Here is a 24,455-nt window from a genome sequence, read left to right as displayed (position 1 = left end):
AATTTTCGCAGGGAGCTGGGAGGGGACACAACGGGACAGCTGATGCAAACTAGCCAAAGGGATATTCAATACATCTGAGGGTATCATTAGTATGGAACTGGGGAGCTGGCCAGAGAAGGAACTCTTGCTGCTGAGAGAAGTCACTGCTGTCTGGGGTGCTCTTTGTTTTCTCCATGACAGGCAGTGTAGTCATGTTTTGTGTGTAAAGTGCAGTCCAGGTTTTTGCTCTTCTGGGATCAGTGGTAATGGGGCCGGTGCTTGTACTGCTGCTACAGGGATCGCTACTCAGGAGGGGGCTGCACATGTGTGTTGCTGCACAGTGAGTGATCGCATCATGTATCCCTGCCTTTGTATATTCATTCATTGTTATTGTTTATCTTTTCCCTTTTGCTGTTCTGCTAAACTGTTTTTACCCCAATTAATGAGTTTTGCCTTTTGTTTTCTAACTTCTCCTCCCCACCCCACCAGGGCAGGGGAGGGGTGAGTGAGCAACACATGGTTCTCGTTGCAGACCAGGGTTAAACCACGACAGTGCTTTTTGGCACCCAACATGGGGCAAGAAGGGTGGCGAAAACAAAAGATCAGGCAAGAGCTTGTTAAACCACATTTGTTAGACACATTTATTACAATAAAATAATCACTGGTCACAATGCTGCTTTGTTTGCCCACATGGCCATGTTATCTAAATTCTTACACACACTACGTTTTCCCTGCTGTGCCATTTATCACCTCTAGGAGAAGGACAAGGATCATCATATTGCTGTCCTATGTAGTATCAACTTATGATATGATAAAGTCACTGGCCACACAGCTAAGCTGGTATTCATACGTTGCATTGTTGTCATGTCCACACCTCGGACACCATCTCTCTGAATTTATTACTAATCACACTCAATCTATGGGGAAAACGTACCCCTGCTTTTTCACCTCCCCTTTCTCCTTCAGGCCAGGTGCAACAGTTTTTGAGAATTTTGAACACCTGGGGATGTTCAAGCTAGCATGCTTTTATTGCTATATCTCCTCAATGTGTCTCAAGTCATGCATAGGGTTACAAAAACATCTTTTAAGAATATCACCCAGAGATCTGCCGCAAGGCTGGATGGTCACAAGTGGCATGGCACGTGAGAGAATATGGGCAGGTATCTAGAGAGCTTCCCACCTCCAATGGTTTGAATCTTCACCCCTGAACAACTGCAGGAATCCAAAGAAGTGATAGAATACTTCAAAGGCAAATGCCGTAGCTATTCCAAAGAGGCACAACTTAACACACTGTGCTGGGCTCCGGTCAGTGTCTACCAAACACTGCTGTGCTGCTTTGACCAAAGCAGAGTTAATTTTCTTCATGCAGTTAGAAACTCTTCTTTTTCATAGTTAGCATGGTCACTGTTTGGATTTAGTTTGAGAACAATTAAGACAGCACCTCAGGACAGAATTAATAGTTTTCTTCAAGTAACTTTTCAGGTTTTTTTGAGTTGGAATGAACAAAATGTACGAACTTACTGTTATCTTAGCTGTTGTCTGGTGACCGAGGTCTTTCTGGGCTTTCTGTCTGCAGGTGTGAGGCAGCTACAAAGGGGGCATGGATGAGACAGGCCTTGACTGACACCCAGGCTGAGAATATTCCATACCGTTAGTGTCATGCTTCATATCTAATGTGAGTGGGGGTTTCCAGCTGGGGAAACCCATTTCAGTTCAGCTCTGCTCAGGCTGAGTTCTGTTCAAGGGCTCCTTTAGTTTGGCCTTTTGCTACTCCAATGTTTTGCAGTTGGCCTCTGAGCTCTTCTGCTTTTTGGGTCTTTTCTCTCACCCCACGATCAGCTGTTCGGGACCAGGGTGCTCTCTCCCTCTTCCCGGGACTAGTTGCTCAGCACAGACTAAGCTCATGAGGAATTGCATTGAGTATCTTTTATGTTTTATTTCCCTTTCATTTATATTAGTAGTAGTAGTATCTTAGCTTTATTTTGTTATTTTATTAAACTTTTTTCTCTCAATCCATGAGTTATTCCCCGTCCTTCTGATTCTCTCTCTATTGGGAGGGGAGGGAGGAGTGAACAACCAGCTACCATGATTTTGATTGCTCGCTGGGGTTAAACTTCGACAACTGCTCAACATTATGCAGCACCCCAGGGGGAATAGAGGGAAAAGAGACCATCAGGCACTGCAGCTGAACCAAAAAAATAACCCATGTCTGTATTAGTCACCCCTATATGCAAGAAGAAATACACCAAAAAAAAATCAGTTTGCTTAGTGAAGGATGATGTGGTAACAAGAATAGAAGGAAGAGGTAGAACCAGAGACAATCCCAGTCCCCAAGTGAGGTGTGAGATATGCAAAAATATTTCAGCTGCCATCCCAGCAACACAATTGTTGCCCAGCTGCTCTGATGCTGGGATAACAAGGTCAGTAGCTTGGAATTAGAGGGTAGGGAAGCCAAGCAGCTGGAATCCCTATCTAGGGAAGGACCCATTGACAAATTGATTGGGAAAAAGACACAAGCTCTCAGCCTCTGGAGACAACTTCTGTCAAGTGTGATGGAAAGGTACTCCTTTAAGGAAGATTTTAGAGGTGATTTATAGTGATCTGACTAGTGAGCCGCTACCCACAGATCCAGGTAAGTCCAATGTAGACAACCCATGTGCTGGAAGTTTCTGCAGAGTGCACCACCATCATATGCCAACTGATTGGTAATAATGTCCTGGAGAAAAGGTGAGGGACAAACTGTGAATTAATTGGCTGGCCAATTCTGGCAACATGAAGGAAGTCTCTCTTCTTCTCTACAGCCCTGCATCTCAAATGTGGAGAAACCGTCAGACATGCTAGCTGAGAAACTGTCCAGAGAGTTCTAGCTATTCAAGGATAATTTTGTACTGTCCACCAGTACAGACCAGAAAGTGTATCAAATAGGGCACCCTGTAGTTTTTCCTGCAGGACCATGAAGAAGACCTGAGGAAGTGGGACAGAAAACCTACCTTGACCCTGAAGGCATGGGTATGTGAGCTGCAAGGAAAAACAATCAAAAGAGAGGATTCTGCCAGGAAAATGACATACTAGTTTCAAGTGGGCTGTCCCCCAGGTGGGGTAGAAGGGCTTCTGATCCTTTTGTAGAAATTTCTAATTCATACTTAAAAGAACTGAATAACACAAATCCATTTGTCGATGCCTACTAGAGGGGCCCTGCCTCCAGCCAGGCAAAGAAAGGACAGCCATGCAGATTTGGACTGGCAAAGGTAAATTATTTCTAATCCAGTGGGCCCATGATACCTCAGGTCACCAAGGAAGAGATGCAACATATACACAGGCTCATGATTGAGGGGTAGACTTAACTATGGATGTTATTGCACAGGTTATTTCTGAATGTGAGACACACACTGCAATCAAGCAAGGCAAACAGTTAAAACCTGTACGGTTTGGGGGGCGATGGCTAAAATATAAGTATGGGGAGGCCTGACAGATTTACTGTATTACACTCCCACAAACCTCCCCCAAGGCAAGCACTATGCGCTTACGACGGTGGAAGCGACTACCAGATGGCTGGAAACATATACTATGCCCCATGCCACTACCGGGAAAACTATCCTGAGCCTCGAAAAGCAAGTCCTGTGGTGACACGGCAGCCCAGAAAGAACTGAGTCAGACAACAGGACTCATTTCCAAAACAACTTCATAGACACCTGGGCCAAAGACCATGGCATTGAGTGGCTATATCACTTTCCCACCATGTACCAGCCACCAGCAAAAATCAAATGGTACAATGGACTGTTAAAGACTACACTGAGAGCAATGAGTGGTGGAACCTTCAGGAATTGGGATTCACATTTAGCAAAAGCGACCTGGTTAGTTAACATCAGGGATCTACCAGTCGAGCTGGCCCCACTCAATCAAAACTTTTATATACTGTAGAAGGGGATAAAGTCCCTGTAGTGCACATGAATACATTAGGGAAAACAGTGTGGGTTACTTCTGCTTTGGCCAAGGCAAACCCATCTGTGGGGCTGCTTTTGCTCAAGGACCTGGGTGCATGAGTTTTATCTTTTGTTTCTGTATTCTTCTCCCCATCACAACAGAGCTGAGGAGGTGTTAGTAGCACATGGTTTTAAGTTGCCAGTCGAGGTTAAACCACAACACAAAGACACAGAAATTATCCCTCCCTCTACCAAATACATACTTTTTAGTAGAAGTGCCCTTCCTTACCTGCAACTGAACGGAGCTGTTAACCCAGCTGATCAACATTAGGGACAGCAAGAAACTACAACCAACCAATACTCAAGAACAGGGGCTGAAGAACTATGAGGTAAAACAAAAAGCATTGTGAAGGTAGTAAAAAAATATATCTAGTGCTGAAACGGATTATAAATCAAGACCATTTCAAAGGTTTTAAGCCACTTGTCAAAACATGGTAGGAGAGAGAAGTAAGAATAGTTCTGCCCTTCAAGCAATGTGGAAACATGCATATTTCTTGAAAGGTAAGGCTTAATCTCACAGTAAACAAGCTTGAAGACTAAATTGCATATTTAAAAAACAGCAACAACAACCACACAACTTTTCTCTGGTTTTGTAAAAGCTATTAATCAATTTTAGAGTCATCCTGAACTGAGGACCATCTTTTCAAAATACTGAGCTGTCACAAGAAATCAATCACTGATTTTCTCCCAATTCCAGAGCACAAAGAGAAACAAATGCCCTCACTTTCACTAGATGAAAGGGTATCAGCTATACTTCGATGGCATAACACTTGATGCCATGGCTGCAGGCATTTTAACTCTTCTAATATAAACTTTTTCAAGACAACTGCTGTCTTATCTACCATGAAGGATTTCATAGCTTACGCAAGAACACTTTCTAAAGATCTCATTTAAATGCAACTTTGGTTGTTGTGATTCCAGACTTTCTCATCTCATTCACAGAACAATGTGTTTTATGGGTTTAAAATAAAAGGGGAAAAAAAAGAGCACACACAGATTAATTCAACCAGGAAGAAGATAAGAACTGCTCCAGTCATAGCTATACTGCAATCTGCTGTAAAAGAGGGCTGCGTGATCAGCACAAAGGAGTGCTGTTGCCAGAGCATTCATGTACTTCAGAGACAGGTTCTGTTATCGTTGCTTTGTGTTTGGTACGACTGGAAGCTGTAAAGAACAAGATTCAAATAATTTATTTTCAAATAATAACAATAATAAACTTGCAGTTTTATCTTAGTGTCATGACACACCATCAGCACATCTGAACAGAACATGAGGTCTCTGAAGTATAACACGAACAGTGCATGTACCGTGAAGACAGTCACCTATAAAAGTGCAAGTAAGAGGAGTACCAGTGTTCTCCATCAGTTTCTCATTAGATAAAATTTTAAAACTGTATCAGAATTACCAATATTATGTTCTCATCATTATAAGAGTTAGCATCCAGATCTGTCAGTTCTGGGTATAAAAGGTTTGTCACTGGCTGGTGGCTCACTGCTTCCACGGATTTCTAAAGCTACCAAGAAAAATCCTAGTTATATAACAGGTTCACGGTGCCCTTGCTACACACTTATCCAGTCAAAAGCATCACCTCTTACAAATTACAGTTCCCCTGGAGGGATATTTTGACAGTGTTCCAGAACACTTACCAATTACAATGTAATCAAGAACTCTAAATAAGTCTCATTAGAGAGGCACCACCTTGGAACTGCAGATATTAATACCTTTCAGAGATGACCCCAAGCTGGGGAACAAACATGTTTACCTCATTAAAGAAGATTCAGTGCCAGCTTTGCCTAAAACTAATAAAAAAAAAACCACATGGACATTAATACAAGCATCTTGGGTATTAACCTCTCCTTGTGTCCCTCAGGTTAAATATCTTCTTGACTACACAGCTGGTTATTCATTTGTACAGACTGCAACAGCAATTGCTGCATATTTAGCACCATGAAGTTCTATTTTATAGTGAAAAGCAATTTAAGTGATTTTTCTTAACTAGTTCATCTCCTTTAAAAGAAGGTTTTGCTGCAATAATAGTAATTCCAACAACTTTATTTACGATTATGTTGTTCGCATTACAGAACTTGAAAGTCCCTGCAGATATATTCTAATCCACCAGCAGCACTAACTGCAATAACAAAACAGCAGAGCTTCAGGAGTCAACCTTATCTACAGTTAGAAGTGTCTGTAATACAGTATTGAAGCAATTACTTTTATCCAGAGCACATCTTGTCTCCTCAGTGCAGCCCACTTTCCATCTCCCCTAGAAACAATTAGATTTTTGTCATTAATAGAAAAGCATCCTCTTAAGGAAAGAGCAACTTAACTTCGTTACTAGTGTAACATAAACTAATTATAATATTAGCAGATTTATACATGTGTTCTAGAGAGTTTTTTGTATTCCCACCAGAATAACGTGAGACAGACAAACACCTAACACAGAAATATAGTGTCACATTAAACTACACTGAGCAAAATCAGATCTTGAACTAACCAGGCAGTACGCTGAAGTGTTAGCTCTTCCTAGGCTACTTACAGGCAAACACAAACAGAACACATTATCCTCTGAAGTTATGAGGCTCTTACCAAAAAAAAAATCACAAGTAACACACACCTTCAAATTTCATTAATGTAAGAGTTATTAATGTCCCCCTCAGTTTTGTTAATGTGACAAGTGCCTGTGGCTTTCCTTCTTCCATCAAGACTGCCCCTACTTTAATTCTTCACCCAGTCTATCCCAAGCAGAGCACAGTCTCTTCTCAGGCACAGCAGGACAGCTGCAGGATCCAGGAAAGAGACACCAAATAGACCACACAGGCGCGCTGAACGCAGCGTGCATTTCCCCATACAGAAGTCATATCTTTTACTTATGCATTGAAGCTTGTCAGGAAAGCGCAGTTTCTCCCCCCGCCACATGCGCACTCGCCATACAGCTTACTGATGTCATGAGGAATTTATAGCCTTTAGAGGTTCTAGCTGCAGTGTAATAACAAGGAAAGAGTAAATAAACAGTTGTTACCAGATTCGTCATTTCTTCTGCCTGAAGGGTCACCTTACCACAAATGCAAGGTTGCAGTCTGTCAACGCCTCTAGGCAACTGCTCATGTATACATACTTCCTCCTCCTCCCCAGAGGGTTACCGGCCTCTTTTGGGGCTTTGCATTGCAAAGGGTTACAGGCCCGTTTCGGGGCATTGCACTGCGTACTTACAGGCGATCAGAGCACTGCCATTCCTCTGCACCGAGCCCCCGCCGCACAACTGTCCGGTGAACTGAACAGGTGGTCACGCCTCGCACCGTGCAAAAGGAAATCCCACATGACCACACAGTCCAATCTAAAGCAGTGAACCCCTGCACAACACAGCCTCCTGCCAGCACCCGCGGACACAGAAACAGAAAAGCCGAACCCATTAACAAAAGGCAGAGTACGTCTTTTAACTATGGAAGGAGAAGTATCAGCTGGAAAATTATTCCAGGCTGCCAAGGATCTATTTATGTCATGAACTCTCTCTGCTCGTTGCTGGAATCCATATCCTTTTTCACTATAGCCCATGGTCATTACACAACTAAAAAGTTGTTACTAATTTGTGAAGGCTGTTGCAAAATTTTTTGAAATCTCATGTGACTCTTTTATTATTCCTTTCTAAAGGCTGAGAATTCGAAGTAAAAAGATACAATTTAGGCCAATATCTGCAACTATTAAAACCTAAGTTCAGCAGTTTCCAGAACTCACCTACATAATCTAAAGAGACCAACTGCTACTGTAAGCTATGATTTACACAGAGACAAAACACAAAACTCACATGAAGTTACCTTCCCAGTTAAAACTGTATGGTCTATTGTTCCTACAGAACAGACCAAAGCTGAAACAAACACATAACTTCGTAGTTTACTGCAGCCAAGGACAGGAGGAGTATGCTTCAGGGGCAACGGAGAAGACAAGCCCTGTCTCCTGACCATACGCTACATCCCATGGTTGCAACTCAAACTATTCAGAGGAAGCATACGCGCCCCTTCCTACTACCCAACGTCTAGTCCTAGTCCTTGTGCTCTTTTTTCACTACTCCTTCAGTTGTGCCAGCGCAGTCACCTTCGATGACACACCTGTAAGCTGAATGCCTCTGTTGACTCAGCAGAAAATCCCAAAAGCAGGGCACCATGGACACAGAGCTGTACAGTCTCCCCAGTAACCACTTGCCTGCTTTCCCTCAGAGACACAAACATTCTCCTCTCCATGCAGGCACATCGCTGCTTACAACTGCACGCTCACTTCTTGACTACTCCAAGGTACAACTCACAACCAGTGTTAATTCAGAAAGCAGTCAAAAGGAGTCTTCCACCATGGAACACTGAACTGTAGAAGAGAATAAATACAGAATATGAGTTGCAGAAGCATCCTCCTGCCTGGACCTGATTTGTGACACTGACATACTCTATACCCTAGTTTCCAGTTCACAAAAAAATACAATGTTGGGACAACTTGCATATACTTTGCACTTCCACTACAAACGTGTCACTTAACCAAATCAAATGGAAGATTAAAAACCCCACCATTCAAGTAAGTGAAATAAACTTTCAAAGAGCTCATCATAACATACATATATTTTTTTTTCTTTTTTTACTTGGACCTTAACATTCCTTACTGAGAAATACATTAACTCTTAAAATTAACTACACAACTTGTGCTATGCCTTCTACCCATCATGACTTGAACTTACATAGTTCACATTTAGCAGAAGTCACAGCATGTCAGCAAAGTGTCAGACTAGTGATTCCATCTTCTACAAGTGCCTGGCCATGAGCTACCCCGTATTTTCCACTGATAGAGGGAGCTATAGCCATATATAGCTCTTTAATCCAAATTACATTAAAAGACACAGACACTGAGCTGCTGCTGAATCTCTCTTTCCCAAGGTTTTAAAGGGACTTTGCTTAAGCTCAGTAGAACGCAGCTTAACAGAGCCAGCCACTTCAGTGGTGTCAAGTAGCAGTACACAGGCAGATACGTTTAACAGGATTTTCCAGAGTTGCACATGTTTTTCATGCTAAGATTCTCCATCTGGACAAGGCACAGATTTAGATATTCTTTAATACTATGTTTAAGCCACTAACTCTTACCTTAAAAGTTCTTCCTCTTGTCCAAGTCAAACACTTAAATTTAGATAAACTGCTTTGTCTCCAACGTTTAATTCTTATGCTGCTCATACTTCCCTTGACAGAGAACATCACAATTAACATAATTAACTTCTTACAAAGATGTAAGGATATAATAACATAATAATTGGATAAAAACAGCTCAAATACCTCCACCATCTCCATTTTCCCTCAACATAGTTTAATAGGATTACTTTTCAAAATATTTTTCTTGCTATGAAGGCCCTAACAAACTGTACTTCATAAAGTATGAGTTATGCTACAGTTTATTAAAAAAGAATTCAAGAAGCACTTAAGCTTCTCATCACATACTATGACACTTTTCAAAGTCATCATTTGCAACTGTTTTCACGACAAATGGTCTCCCCAAATTAAAGTGGGAAAGTTTTATAAAGAATATGGAACACTTACGCTTTTGATATTTTTCTTCAGCACCTTCTAACTAGGTGAACTACACAAATCCTAAAGATCTGCGTAAGCTCACCTAAAAAGCCTCTTCACCAAAGCCACAACTGGTAATTCCACATCTCCACAGTATTTCAGCAGCAAGCTCAGGTTCTGCAACATGACCTCAGAATAGCCATTTAACAATGATTTAATACTCATACTTCTTTTTTTTTTAAATGAAAATATTAAATGAAAAAAAGTAATGTGCTCCAGCCCTGGAAGCTTACTAAGTTTGCAGAAAAGTGTTGGGGGGTGGGGGGCGGGAAAGAAAGGAAAAAAAAGCATGACACAGAGGGCAAGTTCAGCTAGTTGCCCCACTGGATTGGGTATCAACAGTTCGAAGGCAGAGAACCCAGTTAAAACATCTTCTTCCTATGCCATTATTTCTCCATGAAAATTAAAGCCATTATGACTTATTCTACCTTTAAAATCACACTTTCCTAAACTAAAGTTAATAGGAATATTTCTTCTTTCTTCTGGCCACCCACTGCTAGTTACAGCCAAGTATTACTACTCACTAAACACTACGCTTAGAACAACCAGTACTGCCAATCCAATAGCTGCCAGACACAGAAATTACTGTCTTCAGAAACAAGTTTCCTCCAAATCTCCCTGTTTTGATGACAGACTGTCCTTGTACATTCTCCAATAAGAGGATTTCTGGAGAGCAAGACTGCGCATGATGTTTGCTCCTGGGGATGAGAAGATATGGAACCAGTGCTGCACACCCAAACACTGGCTTGGAAATTTTATCTACTACTCTATTGCACAGTGAAGGCACCAGAGAAGTCGAATAAAAACACAACACATTCACCACATCATAACAAAAAATATCACTGCTATGAAGGTCTGAGTTATTAGATTATCTTGCCTTACTATGTGATAACAGCATTGCTTCCTTACTCCAGAATAAGATGACAGGCAAGGCTTCGCTTGCTTGATAAGAAGCTCTTGTTTTTAGCACCTGGTGTTTGGGCATAAGTCCACAGGTCTGTTATATCTACTTAATATTTACTTAGCTGAAATGTTTTTTGAACATGAGGGGGCTTAGAGAAGCAGAAGCAGCAATTTTTAGCACTCACACACTCACATTTCTGACCATCTAAGCTGACACCTCACCACCTATGGCACAAAGGTCTTGGACATGTACAGGCTTTAACCAGAATACACATCCACAGCAGCCGAGATCCACCTCTAAAAGCTGATTTTCACGTCTTTGGTTGCAAGAGCAGTGACCCACCATTTCTGCCCCCTCAAGTATAATACTGTTTTTATTAACCCAGAAGAAATGGCACATGTGAAAATTACTGCCTGCCAGATGGATGTGGCTTGTCAGGCTGTATTCCTGCCAGCCTGTTGCCAGCAACTAGGACCTTATCTCCACCTTCTGTGCTGGTGCCACACAGGAAGAGAAACACCTATGACTTATTTGAAACTCCCTTGCTACCACAAGTCCCTTTGGTTAGGTAAGCTGCAGCAGACTTACCTAACAGGACAGGAGACATAGGACCATAAATGTTTATCAGCTACTCATAAGTTGAGTAATCCTAGTCCATGCTGCTACATAACACACAGACTACCGAGAAGTAATTAAGTTCCTCTTCTCTTTCAGCACGCAACCTCTTTGCCAAGAGATGGGTCCATCAAGAGCCTTTATCCAAGCCAAGTCATTGACCTCTAGCAGTTTCAACAAGTCCATCAGGCCCAGAGGATTTTCCAAGCATACTGGCACTGAAGTGTCCATACAGGAAGAATATATTCTCACACAGATTTACTGGAACTACAAGAAGTAACCTATTTCATTTTAAGTTTATGTATGAAGTAGAACTGTCTTTCCATACAGTGAATGGCATACTTTTGGCTGCAATTGCCAAGACAGCTATACCTGCAAGGACAGTAACTTCCACTGCTCAAAGTAAAGGCTTTGTTAAAAGATATTAGATACTGCTTTCCACAACAGAATCGCAGTTCAATATTCAAAGAAAAGCCAAAACCGTAACAAACAAATTCACTTCACAGGTACTCAGCTCTCACAGACATTTATCTGTCAGCTTAGTTTCCCTACGAGGCAGCTGGCCCTTTCCACAGTGACCCCACCTTTTCCCATATCCCTTGGATCTTTTATCCCTCACTCTGAGGAGGAACAGCATGCTGATTAACCAAAGTGAATATTAGATAAGAATGTTTAGCTGGAACACATTACATACGCTTCCTTTTGCCTTCTAGGAAACCAATAAATACTTAAGCCACACTTTTTTTTATCTACCCAGTTTTCAGATTCGGTCAGAGTCAACCAAGGAGCTCAAATGGATGGATGAAGCAAATTCTAGGGAGCCCAAAAAGAAGAGAAAAATGTGAAAAATAAAAATCTCATAACACTATGGGTAACATAAAACTGGAGTACACAGTACACCTCCTTACCTTGAACAGGTGGTCAAAAGGAAAAATAATACCTCTCAACAGGTAACCCCACAGATAAAACGAAGTTTTATTTGAAATGAAGAACCTTGGAAGCTTGGAAGCAGAGACAGCAACCTAATTTTATTTAAAAAAAAAAAAGTACTGGTCATGCTGAATTTTCCTGTGGTCCTTTTCTCGTTTGTGCTGCTGGAATAGCTTGCCTCTCAGATGTAGATGTGCTCTAACAGTAGGAGAGGCCAGAACAGAAGAGAGAACAGATAAGCTATGTGCCAAAGCTGACACTTTGCAATAAGCTGACAAAAGGAGTTCAAATTTTATGTTCTTCAGTTGAACAAGATCTACTTCTCAGAGACAAAACCATACAAATCAGATTAGTATGTCTTAAGCACAATCATCCTTCATGAAAGTGCCCTCGCTACCCCTTTCCAACTCCATAATCCCAACACCTTATTCACTTTTTAAGGTGAAAAAGGTGCCACAGAGACTAGCTAGTTCCAGCTTCAGAAAGCCTCTAGAGGTGTGCAGCTACCACTGTTTCCCACCACCGAGACTCCTCTTCCAGGCTGGAATTACCAAACAAAAGTGGTGAAGAGTCCTCAGCACAAACATGAGAGAGAGAACACTTGGTGATGTAGGGTTCTATAATTTATTCTGAAGTACATTATTATATTAAGCTAATGATGGAGAGAAGCACAACAATAGTAAGTTCTTTGATCATAAGTGCAGCAGCTGCTGCAGCAGTGGATGAAAAGCTTGAGTTCTTAAACAGAGTAGCAACCAGTACTAAACACCTTTTGACTTACAGACAATGCTGGTTTCATTTTGAAATGAGCTCTGAAGATAAAGTGTCCAGACTGATAAAGCCACCCTGTACTGTGTCTGTCCCTGCTTCAGCAGTTCAAGAGAGTACAGGGTACATCATCAGACCTTCATTACCTAAATTTTCCTTAGTAGGTTAGTTTAGAGCTGAGGCACAGATTAGCTGAATTGGCCAAGCTGTCTTTAACACAAGCCTTGGAGTTAACCACAGCAAGGGCACCAAATCACTTTCAGATCTGTGTATAATCCTTAGCCTGGCTGACTGTGGCCACATAATGCATTTTTTTTTAGCTTCTAGATACTTCTTGATCGTGATCCTTTCTGTCTGACCACGACCCTCACATGCACAAACACCAAGGTTGGGTTTGTTGGTTGTTTATTTTTTTAATGGATAGGGAATCCCCAAGTAACCAATTAAGCTGGCTTTAAGACTTTGAAAAACCAGGGCAGCACAGAGTGAACTTAATGGGAAGCAGATCTGACCCACTATTTTAAGTAATCTTTAGACGGGGGGGTGGAAAGGGCTTAAAGTTTTGCCTGAAGACTCTGCAGTGGCTGGGAGTGCTATTTTGCCCTTAAAGTTAAGCATATCTATCCTAGATTTGCAACCTGTTCCAAAAGAATACTTGCATAAGTACTTTGAGTAGGTGAATTCAGTGTCACATAGTGGTTTAAGTGCCAATGGCATATCACCCTGTGAGTTCACAGCTGGGCCTACCACAGGTGGGCACTTTCACTTTGATCATGTAGCATCCAGGGAACCACTTCCTAGCAAAGGACGACCACATGCACTCTAACACCCAGGAAGCAATGCTACACATGAAAATTCCAAGTTTAACACCCATTTGTTTTCCCAGATGAGCATACCCATAGAACTGTGTCATTAATACAGCCTCTTAGGCTTAGGTCTCCAGTTCCTGTTGGAGTTTGTTCGTTTTTTAAAGAAGAGAAACACTGGACTACTACACTTGCATTAGCTGGGGAAAAAAACCCAAAGACTCATTTACAATTCATATCACTTCCTCACCATGTCCACTGGAAAGCCACAGCTGAAGTACAACCAGGCATAAATTAAAAAAAAAAAGAGACAGATAAACATGGTTTCTGGCACTTCCTTGAGCTGCAAGAAGCATAAGGAAAACTACAAATTCAATGCATCAGGAACTACAGCAGAGGGGCAGCTACCTGCTACCTGAAGCTTGGACTTCAGAAGCGAAGTTTTTGGTGGTCAATGTCCTGTTAAGCAGGAACCAAATTCAAGGTTTAATGTAAAAAACTCTTCCTCAAAGTCTGGGAGATGAGCAAGCATTCGCAAGTCCCTGCAAAGCAAAATCCTGTGCTAAAAGCTATGTTTGTATAGGACTAAGCATGTGCACTCAAATGATGAAGTAGAGTTCCCATGTGCCACATTCCATGTTAACAACACTATTTAGATGCATGCGGCTCTTAAGAACAAAGCCAATAGTAACATTCCCCAGCTTTAGTCTCCTAACATAACTGTTGCAAACACTTAAAAAAAAAAAAATACACACAAAACTCACTAAGACAGTTAAAAACAACTATCTCATACCTAAAGTGCTGAAACCACACTGAGCTTATTAGTAATGAGATCATGTAGGGAAAGGCAGCATACAGTGGCCTAGACAACTTCTGTTACAGACACAGCAACTTTCCCCAAGATCAAGCCACTGTCTGTCCTCTCTTCCTGAACTCTGGGATCTCACCAGGAAAAATCCAAGCACTTACTCCATTACCAATTCTGGTCTTTTTCAGACTCCAGAGAATCACGCATAAGCCTCTGCAAAGACCATGAGGTCTTTCAAGATCATCTGGAGAAAGCTTTGCACTTTTTGCAGACTATTGGTCAAACAGCCCTCTGCCAGGTGCTTTTATGCCTACCTTTCCATTTGTTTGCATGGCAGCTTTTTTCCCCTCCAATAAAATATTCACACTTAACAGCAAACTCTGTGAAAAATATTCTTCCCTATTGCTCACACAGGGCAGCTGGGCTACAACTAAGTTACTAAATACCTGTTTTGACAACTGTGAATTCCAACCACTTGCTTACTGAGAGCAGCAAGCGTTGGTTAATAACTTGTTCTCCCTGGTACTACTCCTATTAGAAACAGAAACTCAGATTCACAGAGATCACTCCACAATTTTGCAGTGATTCACTGCAGTATACAATGAGATTTAAGCACTTCACATCCTCTTCACATTATGCTTCCAGACTATAACCTTGGGAAGTAGCAACTTTTATGGCATGCTCTGACATATAGTCTAGTAAATATCCTCCCCTTCCAACCAATAAAAGGAAGATGATGATTTTTATTATCTCTTCCACGAACGGCTTCTGCAACTGCCAAATACAAAGCATGAGGATTCATCCAAATGACACAGCATACCAAGTCCTACACACACATTTGTCAGTTGCCCTGCTGTATGAAGCACTGCCTCACCTTAGAAATGAGGCACTGGTCACAGGCCTGCTGGCAAAATTCATCCTAACAAGGTTCTAAAAAAAGCAAAAAAAAAACCCCTAAACAACTACTGTGTACTCAAATGACTCATAAGTTTTCTTCAGCAAGGTTTGGCCAGAGGTATGCCGTATAAACCTTTTTGAAGAAGCCACTGAAAGCAGGCAATGCTTGAAATTATTCGGTTTAGACTGTACAGTCAGAAATCAAGTCAACATTCCAAGATGTGCTTGCTGGGACTCTGATCTACAGTGTTCAACAGCACTCTCCAGTTACAACCGTCTCAGTTTTGCAGCACTCTTCTCAAAAGCTACTCTAGGAGATCCCTTACTCTCACCAGCTTCCTGAGGAGTGTTACCAATGATTCTGCTATTGCACTTTTCTGGACTTGAGAGATCTGAAGAAAGTCTAAAAGTTCGGGTGATCGTTTTCAGAGATTTGCGTTCGGGCTGTTTAAAGGACCTTAAACCAAAACAACAGTAAAATGACAAACTCCAGTTTATAACACTCCTTACACCAACCACAGTTCTGCCTGATCTCACTTCCCAGACACAGAACCTGCGGAAGACCTGTGGCACACGGTGCCTACGAAGGAGAAACCGCACCCTCCCAGCCCACCCGGCGCTCAAGTCTTTCTTTCCCCGCCACCCTCTCGCTCGCACACCCACCCGCAGCCGGGGGCGCAGCCGGACGTTCCACCGCGCAGCTGCCAGCGGCGCTGCCCGCACACCTGCCCGCGGCGCCCGGCCGGGGCTGCGCGGGGGTCGCCGCCGGGAGAACCGCGCACTGGGGAAAGGGCGCAGCAAACTCGCACGAAGCAACGGAGGAGCGCAGCTCTGACGCGGAGTTGGTTTGTTTTTTGGTTTGGGTTTTTTTTTTTTTAAAAAAAAAGGAAGAAAAAGAGGAAAATAAAAGCGGGCGGCGGGTGGTGCGGGAAGGGGCTGCCCGCGGCCTCGCCACCGAGACAACTTCCCGCAACTCCCGGCGGCACCTCGTCGCCCGGCGGCCGGGCCGGCCCCGGGAGGAGGCGGCTGCCCGGCTGGCCGCCCGCCGGCCCCAGCGCGGCGGCAGGAGGCGGCGCGGGGCAGGTGAGCGACCGGGATGTCGGCGCAGCGGGGGCCCGCCCGCGCCCTTCCCCGCCGCTGCGCCCGCAGAGGAGCACCGACCGCTGCCCGCAAGCCCGCTGCCCTCTCACCACCTCCCTCCGGTTACCTCCTCGCCGCCACCGCCGCTCTCCTCCGTGCCGTTTCCTACGCTCGCCATGTTCCCGCTCCGCTGCCCGCCGCGCCGGGCTGACTGCGGCCGCCGTGCCCCGTCCCGCTCCCCACCGCACGGGGGTGGTCCCCGCCCCCCGCACTTCCCGGAGGACCCTGCCCGGCCGCGCCGCCTCCCGCCTCGTCCGTGCGGGGCCGCGCTCGCCACCTCCCCGCCGCCCCACGGCTCCGGAGGCCTCGCCCCCTCATTTGCATCGCAGGCCTCGCCCCCGCTCGTCGCGGCCTGTGGCTCGCACGGTGCCCCGGCGGACCCTCGCCTCTTCGCGCCCGGTCCCGGCGCCCCTGGGTGGCCGCTGGGGCTCCAACACGCCCCGGGCGGCAGAGAGGTGCCCCTGACACCGTTCCGGCCCCTCGGAGCGGCCGAAGGATGAGGTTGGCCGACTCGGCCTTTGGGCCAAGTAGAGCATCGTCCCAAAGTCATGCCGAGAGCTCTCCCGCCGTGGTGCCGCCCTCCTTCCTGCGGCCACACGGCACTGCGGCCAGGGGCACCGGCCGGCGTGCGGTGGAGCTTCGTTCAGTCGTTCCTGCGGTTCCTCAGTGTCCCTTCAGCCCGCCCAGTTCCATGGACGGTGCCCAGCACACCTGAACCGCAGCTGCCGGGTTGCTGTTCCTGTGCGGTGCACTACCAGCCACCTTCGGGAGCCCAGCCAGCTGTTGTATAGGAAAGCAAGCATGGGCTGTGCTGCTGTGACTGCTTTGGACCTTGTCTGAGCAGTGCACGCAAGCAAACCAACCCCATTAGTCTGTTGTTCTCAGTCTGTTCCAGGTATTCAACACCAGAAGTCCAGGAGGAACTTGCACCTACAGTCCTTCAGCACCCTGTGGCCAGGCTCTGTGCAAGCGCTGCTTCATCACCGTGCTGACTACCGTTTGAGAATAAAGTTTGCAAAGCAGCCAGCAATCTGGGAAGGACTGTTAGATTCCCCCACTCAGCCTTATCCTGTTGTTACCCACAGTATTGTAATGCTTGTTGCTACAGATCTACCAACTTACACGTTTCTGTATTCTGCCAGCTGAGGTCACGTTCTACTAAAAAGTAGATGGCGTCACACTCATCTCCACTTCCTACATGTTACTTCTCTGCCACAGCCCCTGTTAAAAATATGTATAGTTTTGATACTCTAGCTGTGATTAGAATCAGAGACACATGAAGAGATAAAGTGAACTGAAAAGATTCAGCTACCCAGGAGGTAGATTCAGTCTAAGAGGTTTTTGCAAGATTTGGGATTACAGTCTAGAGATAAGCAAGGTCCTTCAGTCTAAGAGGCAGAAGTACAGGCTTTCAGTGCAGGCTAGCAGTGTCCCCACCAGTCTTAACATAGACTGTACTGCTGTATCTGCTTTGCTATTTTAACTCAGCCAAGCTAAGTGAAAGGCGGAGGGGAACCTAAGTTGAATATGTTCATCTGTCCTGCAGGATTGTACTCTTTTCAGTTAAGGTGCCACAGACACACCGTTCTCCCACACTCCTATTGAGTTTGTTTCTTCACTGGCAAATTGTTGGAATATACTCCAGGAATATTAATATACTGCTGCAGGACTGATCTGAAGCATGCAAAACATACCACTAGTGCAGATACAGCAGATATTGCCCATACATGCTTTGTATTTGACTCATAGCAGTCACGTCTGCCTGCACAGCTCCACCTGAAACTCATGTTACCATTAGATCAGAATTTGATACTGTTCACGAGAATTATAGAAGCTGAACACATGACTTCCTTTCTATTTTTCAGCTCCAAGGGCAACTGAAATGTACTTTTGCTTAGAGCAGCAGACTACCTCCCATTACAAAACCAGTTTTTAACCAGTATTATTCCGTAACAGAGTACAATGGGGTCACAGGGTATATGAGAAGGATAACTAACACATAAGGTTGCCAAGCTCTAGAAACATGGTCCTTAAAGGTGAAAGCAGTTATACCATTCTGTAGGAGCCACACACCTAGGCAGTTACACACTGCCAGTTCTAGTTACAAAGAATAAAAACTTAGCCTGATCCCTTACATTCTTATAGAAACTGTTAAGGGACTACAGCATCAGTGCTGAAATCACACCCATGTGCGGAGCCTTTAGTTACAAGTAGCTACTCTAAGCATAGGAGATATAACTGTGTGAGTCAGAGGTTCAGTTAATATACTCAGCAAGTTCAAGACCAAAGTCTAGCTCAACACCACTTTGTCATGATAAGCTCTTGATAAATTCGATTTATATTGTTATATTATTTCCTCCTCACTAAGCCATTTAGTTCAATTATACTTTTGGTGGGAGATTGAAGACTGTATCTTATCAAAGAACTTTATCTGGGCAAAACAAAGATGCGTGCTAAAATAATAATGGTAAAGATAACTACAAAAGATCATTCCTGAGCCAGGTAGCTAAGGCAGGAAAATTGCACTGAACTTTGAGTACTGGCCCTGTAAATGGCAGAGCCATTACTGATGTTTGCTTGGTCTTCAACAGGCTGGCACAGGGCATACTCCCATTTAAGTCACAGTAATAATAGTCAAAAGGGCATCTCAAATCCACTCCCCCAAACTGGCTTTAAGCAGTTTAATCATTCTTCCTCTTCTCCCTTGAAATTCAAGCATTAAACAAAAGCCATGTAAATTCATCTCCCTCTTACAGTTTCCCATTTGTAAAAAACTAGGCAACACAAAACCCACAACTTCTGAATGAATATGGACAATAATTAATAGATCTTAATCCTCTGAGAAGCCTACTGCAGTTCCCAGCCAGCTCTAGTTTCTATCCATCTGAATGTAGGTGTCCGTGCAGCGCAAATTAGGAAGATTATGAGCCGATTACTAGTCTTTCAGAGAGCTTTTCAGTGGACACATTGAAAGGATTTTGCTGAGATCTGACAGAGGAGGGAAGACCTTGAGAGACCATTGCCTTCTGGCTGACATACCCACATAGAACTCCCATGCAGGAAAAGCCTTCCTACATTTTCCTCCATCTTCAGAGCCACCACCTGTGTGCTGCTGTATTAACACTAACTGGATGTTTGACAGTTCTGCTAGTGTTTTCTTTTATGGTATAGCTATTCACCAGAAATTTGGTCATTATAAGAATTAATGGGACAATGAGGAAAAAAACCCAACAAACTATTGACCTTCTATAATCAAATACAGATCAGACAATGATGAAAAGTCCTATTCTGCTCCTCGTTCTCTGATAATACAGAAGAATAAAATCAACTTCAGTATAGACACTTGATACTGATCTAGTTTTCTTAAGGACTAGAAAATAGTCCTTGAGAACAGGCTCACTGTAGAAGGAGGTGCCCAGCAGTGCCAACTCCTGCACTAGTTTTCCCGTATCATTAGACTGTCTCAGACTCACCCAAACAGAAGAACTGTAGGTGACAATCATTAAACAATTAGCAGATTGCCTGATGGAGGCAGAGCAAGCGAACAAAACAGAAACCAAGTCCCACCTAGTTCCAGAAGTACTCCCTCTGATACTAGCATGGTTCCTGATGTTTGCGTGGTATATTGTGAATGACTGATGACCTCTTCTTGCAGGATGTCTTGTTAAATAAACCCTTAAGGACGTTGGTGAATTGCTGCCTTTTAATAGTGTTCATTTTTCATTAGCTCATTTTTCCCTTTGAAACCTTTGGTCCTATTACCAGTCTGAACTGTGTTTTGTCATGTGGTACTTCCATTAGCTTCAAGAAATGGAGCAGTTTACCTGTAAACCCTCTAGTAACTAGAGCAAATGGCACCTTTGAAATTATATTATTTAAGTAGTTGAATCCTTTCCATGTGCTTTTTCTTCACATATTGTACTATTTATACCAGAAAAAGATCTAACTTCACATTACAGAAATCTTTGCCTTACTGACAAAAGTTTTCAAAGTTTTTTTTGTTTGTTTGGTTTTTTGGTTGGTTGGGTTTTTTTGGTTTTTTTTTTCCAGGAAATATCTCTTTTATCTTTTGTCTATTCATTTTATTATCCTTTCATTGCTCTGAAAACAACATGTTCTGGATTGAACCATCTAAACAGATGGTTGTTATGTGTCCAAGTCGTGAGGGAATGACAATGCCTGAAGGCAATTCCTTCCTCACCCCAACCAAAAAGAAATACTCAAAACCAAACCTGAAATGTCATGTATACATAACAATGTTCTTGTTCCCACAAGAAATAGGAATTGTATCTTTGAGCGAGGATCCTGTAACTTAATGATAGGACAGCAATTTATAATTGCTAAACTGTACCCAAAGGCCTTCCATTCACATTGTAGGAAAAAATATTTATTTATTTATTTACTTACTTACTTACTTGTATTTTAACTCCTGTTGATTGATGTAATATCCATATTAAAGGTACTTTTCCTAAAAAATGAAGACCAACAAAACAGACTTGTGTGTATACCTCCTCTTGTCATGTAGCTGCCATGTTCAGAAGCTTTTACTGTAGTAGCAGGTACGGGTCCCTCTGTTCACTGATTTTATTGCAGGTTGGGTAGGGACTGTCTCTGTGATTTGCAGCTAAATGTGTACATTTAGCTGAGAAAAGACTAAGGTGTCTCATATGGGGACATAAACTGTGTTCAGTACATCACGGCATTTGGCCAGTATATTAGTAAGAGCTTGAGTATAACTCTTCTGGCTCCAAAATTCCACATTAGCCAACAGAGAGAATGACATGTATTAAGAATAATGTGAGATGTTGTACTCTCCTACTAAGATTTATTATAATGAAAAGTGTTCATTAATAATTTAAGTGCAAGTACTGTAAGTTTCAAATACTCTCTATCTTTAGAGTTGACTTCGAATTTTAACTGTATTGATGATTTAATTAGTTCATTCAAGCCACCTGTTCTTTAAGAAGTCCTAAAAATGCAAGGCTTAGATAACCAATTTCTTTAAAATGTTTTTATTTACTTTATCAGTTAAAATTTAATGAACAGATTTAGAGCATGGACAGCTATAGATACACCCAAGCTTGCCTGGTCCATGCTTGCCTTGTCCATGCTTTACACTGGTTGTAGCTGATCTGGCTCTTAATCAAAAGCCTTGTAGACATGCTAAAATGATGCTGTGCCAAAACTAATATGCTTCCATGCCAGACTGGTGTACAGCAATTTTCAAATGTTCCTCCATTAGAGTTGAAAGTACGCATTCTATATCAAATTCTTCATGTAGTATTTTGTGGCAGCTCCGCTGGCCAATGATTTGGCAGGCCATCTGAATGAAATGAGAAATAAAGATAACTACTTCAAAAAGAGATCTGAGGATGAGTGGATTTGTGGACGACTATGCAGGAAAAGCATCTGGCGCTTTCACAGTCTTTTTGTAGCTAATTTTGGGCTTCCTTGAGAAACAAGCAACTACATCCTGTAGAAAGCTCTCCTATGGGTATGCTCTTTGCAAAAATACTTATTTAAGCCTTATTCTGACTGTAGGCCACAGGCAGACCCTGATGGGAAAATTGGTGTATTAAAGGTGTGCATTTGCCTTGACTTGATCCAATCATAAAACCAGTAAAAATTCTCCTGGAGGACAGAATTCAGATGGGTGCTTCTGTTCCCATATAAGATAAATTCTCCCAAGTGATTCTGCCTTGATTAATATCCTTTGCACTGCGTGGCACAAGTCCAGGAGATGACAAAACATCAAATAAAGGGTAGATATTTCCTGAGTAATCATTTCCTTTACTGACCACATAAAACCAAAAGAATATTTCTATTTGTGCACAAGCAAAATACCAAAAATATTGAAGAGCATCTAGTCAGGGATTGCCAGACTGCATACAAGATATGAAGAAAATGTCTTCTAAATGCTCTGAGTTTGGTTTACAGAAAGATACAAGGAGAAGCTTTCATCTGAGAAACAGATGGCCTGGGGCACACAGGTATTCTGACAAAAAAAACCTGATTACTATGTCCTTGTCCAATCCATACCAGGATATGAGATCCTTTGTGGGACAAGGTGATTTGGTATTCCTGTCAGTTGTGCAGTGAACAGGTCCTTTCTAAGAAAATTTTAGCTCATATTGTTTAACAAGTAGCTCAGAATTTTCATAGTATTTACAGTGTCCATACAAATACACAAAATTTTAATTGAACACAGAAATTTTCTGAGAGGACAAATCACATTTGTTTTTCTTTGATGCAGCAAAATGTAATAAGTGAATAGACAAGAAAATATTTTCCCTGTTTCTAGTTTCTGAATTGATTAGCTAAAAATTATTTTAAAATTCTTTTTTTTTTACTGAAGAAAATAACAATCATTACTAAGAAGAAACAATTTCACTTTTTATTTCACTTTATGCTCTCAAAAGTTTTAAGAAGGCCAAGTGTAGAATATTTTCTGGTTTTGTATTAACTATTCCATTCTTGTTTCCTACTTTAAAAGTCCTGATTTTACTTTGGGATTTTTAAAAATCAGTATTGTCTTCAGCATCCTCACTCAGAGATTCAGCATCACGGAACTAAACCAGATTAGGCTTTTCCAGCACCAGCACCTGAAGCACAGATTCCATTCTGAGAATGTGGGTGCATGAGCAAGTCACCATGGGATGTGGATGCACAGCTAGTTAGCTACTCTCCAGGATTAGCCATCCGAGTACTCACACTTGTGAAAACTGCAAGGCACTTTTTCTATGAAGGCCAGTAGGATCAGGAACTTATTCTCCATTGCACAAGTTATTGTTACCTAAAATGTTGTAAATTGTCATAGATTTCTTCACCATAATTTGCTTACATTCCTCTGTCTGATATGTCCTTCTATCTATCCTGTCTATTTATCTACATCTTTCTTTCTTTCTTTTGTTTCTTTCTTTCTTTCTTTCTTTCTTTCTTTCTTTCTTTCTTTCTTTCTTTCTTTTTCTTTTTCTTTTTCTTCCTTCTTCCCTTCCTCTTTCTTTCTTTCTTTCTTTCTTTCTTTCTTTCTTTCTTTCTTTCTTCTCTTTCCTTCTCCTTCCTTCTCTTTCCTTCTCTTTCCTTCTCTCTTTCTTTCTCTCTTTCCCTCTTTCTCTCTTTCCCTCTTTCCCTATCTCTTTCTCTCTCTCTCTTTCTCTCTCTCTTTTTCGCTTTCTCTCTTTCTTTCTCTCTCTTTTTCTCTCTTTCTTTTTCTGTGCCCTTGTATCTGCCCAAAATTTATGGCATATTTGCTTTATTTCACCAAGCCGTTCAGGTAAGTTCTAAGAATTTCTCATATTTCATTAGGTTCATAAAGCTTTAGTCTCAACACACTTTTAGCAGACAGAAACTAATTAAGGCTCAAGCAAATCGGTTACATATATGGGTTTAAGAAAGTCACACAGGAAGCAAAGTAGGCAACAGACTCCAAGTGCTGCCCATATACTGGACCGCACAAGTCAGATCAGTCAATGCCTGGAGGTCACAAACAACACCATAAAAAAAAAGGAAATTGTGGGCTGACAGCAGTCAGCCCAGTGTGGTGCTCCCCATGCATAGCATGCATTTCCAGACACGTGTCATAGAGCTGTGTTACTAACACATTCGGGCTCCTTGGCACCAAATGCCCTGGCTCCTTCCACGGCAGCAGTAATTCATGTTCTCGCCCCCCTGGCACTGGGAGTGGTTATGCAGTGACTAGAAGGGCAGGACAATCCCAGCATTGCTTCAGAAGCTGCAGGCAGCCTTCAATTCTATGATGCAAGGATATGCTGGGATTTCTTCACCTTTGCAACAGCCACAGAACTTCCTACAATGTTGAGCCAGTTTACCTTTGTTAGATGCGGGCACTATGTATTTTATGAATAGAGATATGCACATGAGGATTTTATTGTCCTGGAGATCATAAAGTGGTAACAACAGCTGTGGTTTACATGTTCCACAAGTGCGTTCCTGTTTGTTACTTGAAATGTGAGTGTGCTCTTTAATAATATCTTGTAAAAATATATCAAGTCCGAACATGATCTGAATTCC

General features: G+C 42.5%; 1 protein-coding gene across 1 annotated transcript in view; it reads right to left on the bottom strand.

The window, feature by feature from the left end:
• TTC39B (tetratricopeptide repeat domain 39B) overlaps positions 1-16,542 on the bottom strand; it is a gene marked incomplete at both ends in the record, with an annotated part of 72,980 nt that extends 56,438 nt beyond the window's left edge. Inside the window, one exon of the mRNA XM_080362638.1 lies at positions 16,492-16,542. Within this exon, the coding sequence (XP_080218764.1) occupies positions 16,492-16,542 (51 nt within the window). The remainder of the gene's footprint in view (positions 1-16,491) is intronic.
• Positions 16,543-24,455: the final 7,913 nt, after the last annotated feature.

The sequence above is a fragment of the Nesoenas mayeri genome (genome assembly GCF_963082525.1).
Source record: "Nesoenas mayeri genome assembly, chromosome: Z".
NCBI classification, from domain to species: Eukaryota; Metazoa; Chordata; class Aves; order Columbiformes; family Columbidae; genus Nesoenas; species Nesoenas mayeri.
The sequence above is the reverse complement of the archived record's forward strand: the minus strand, read 5'-3'. Positions and strand labels throughout refer to the sequence as shown.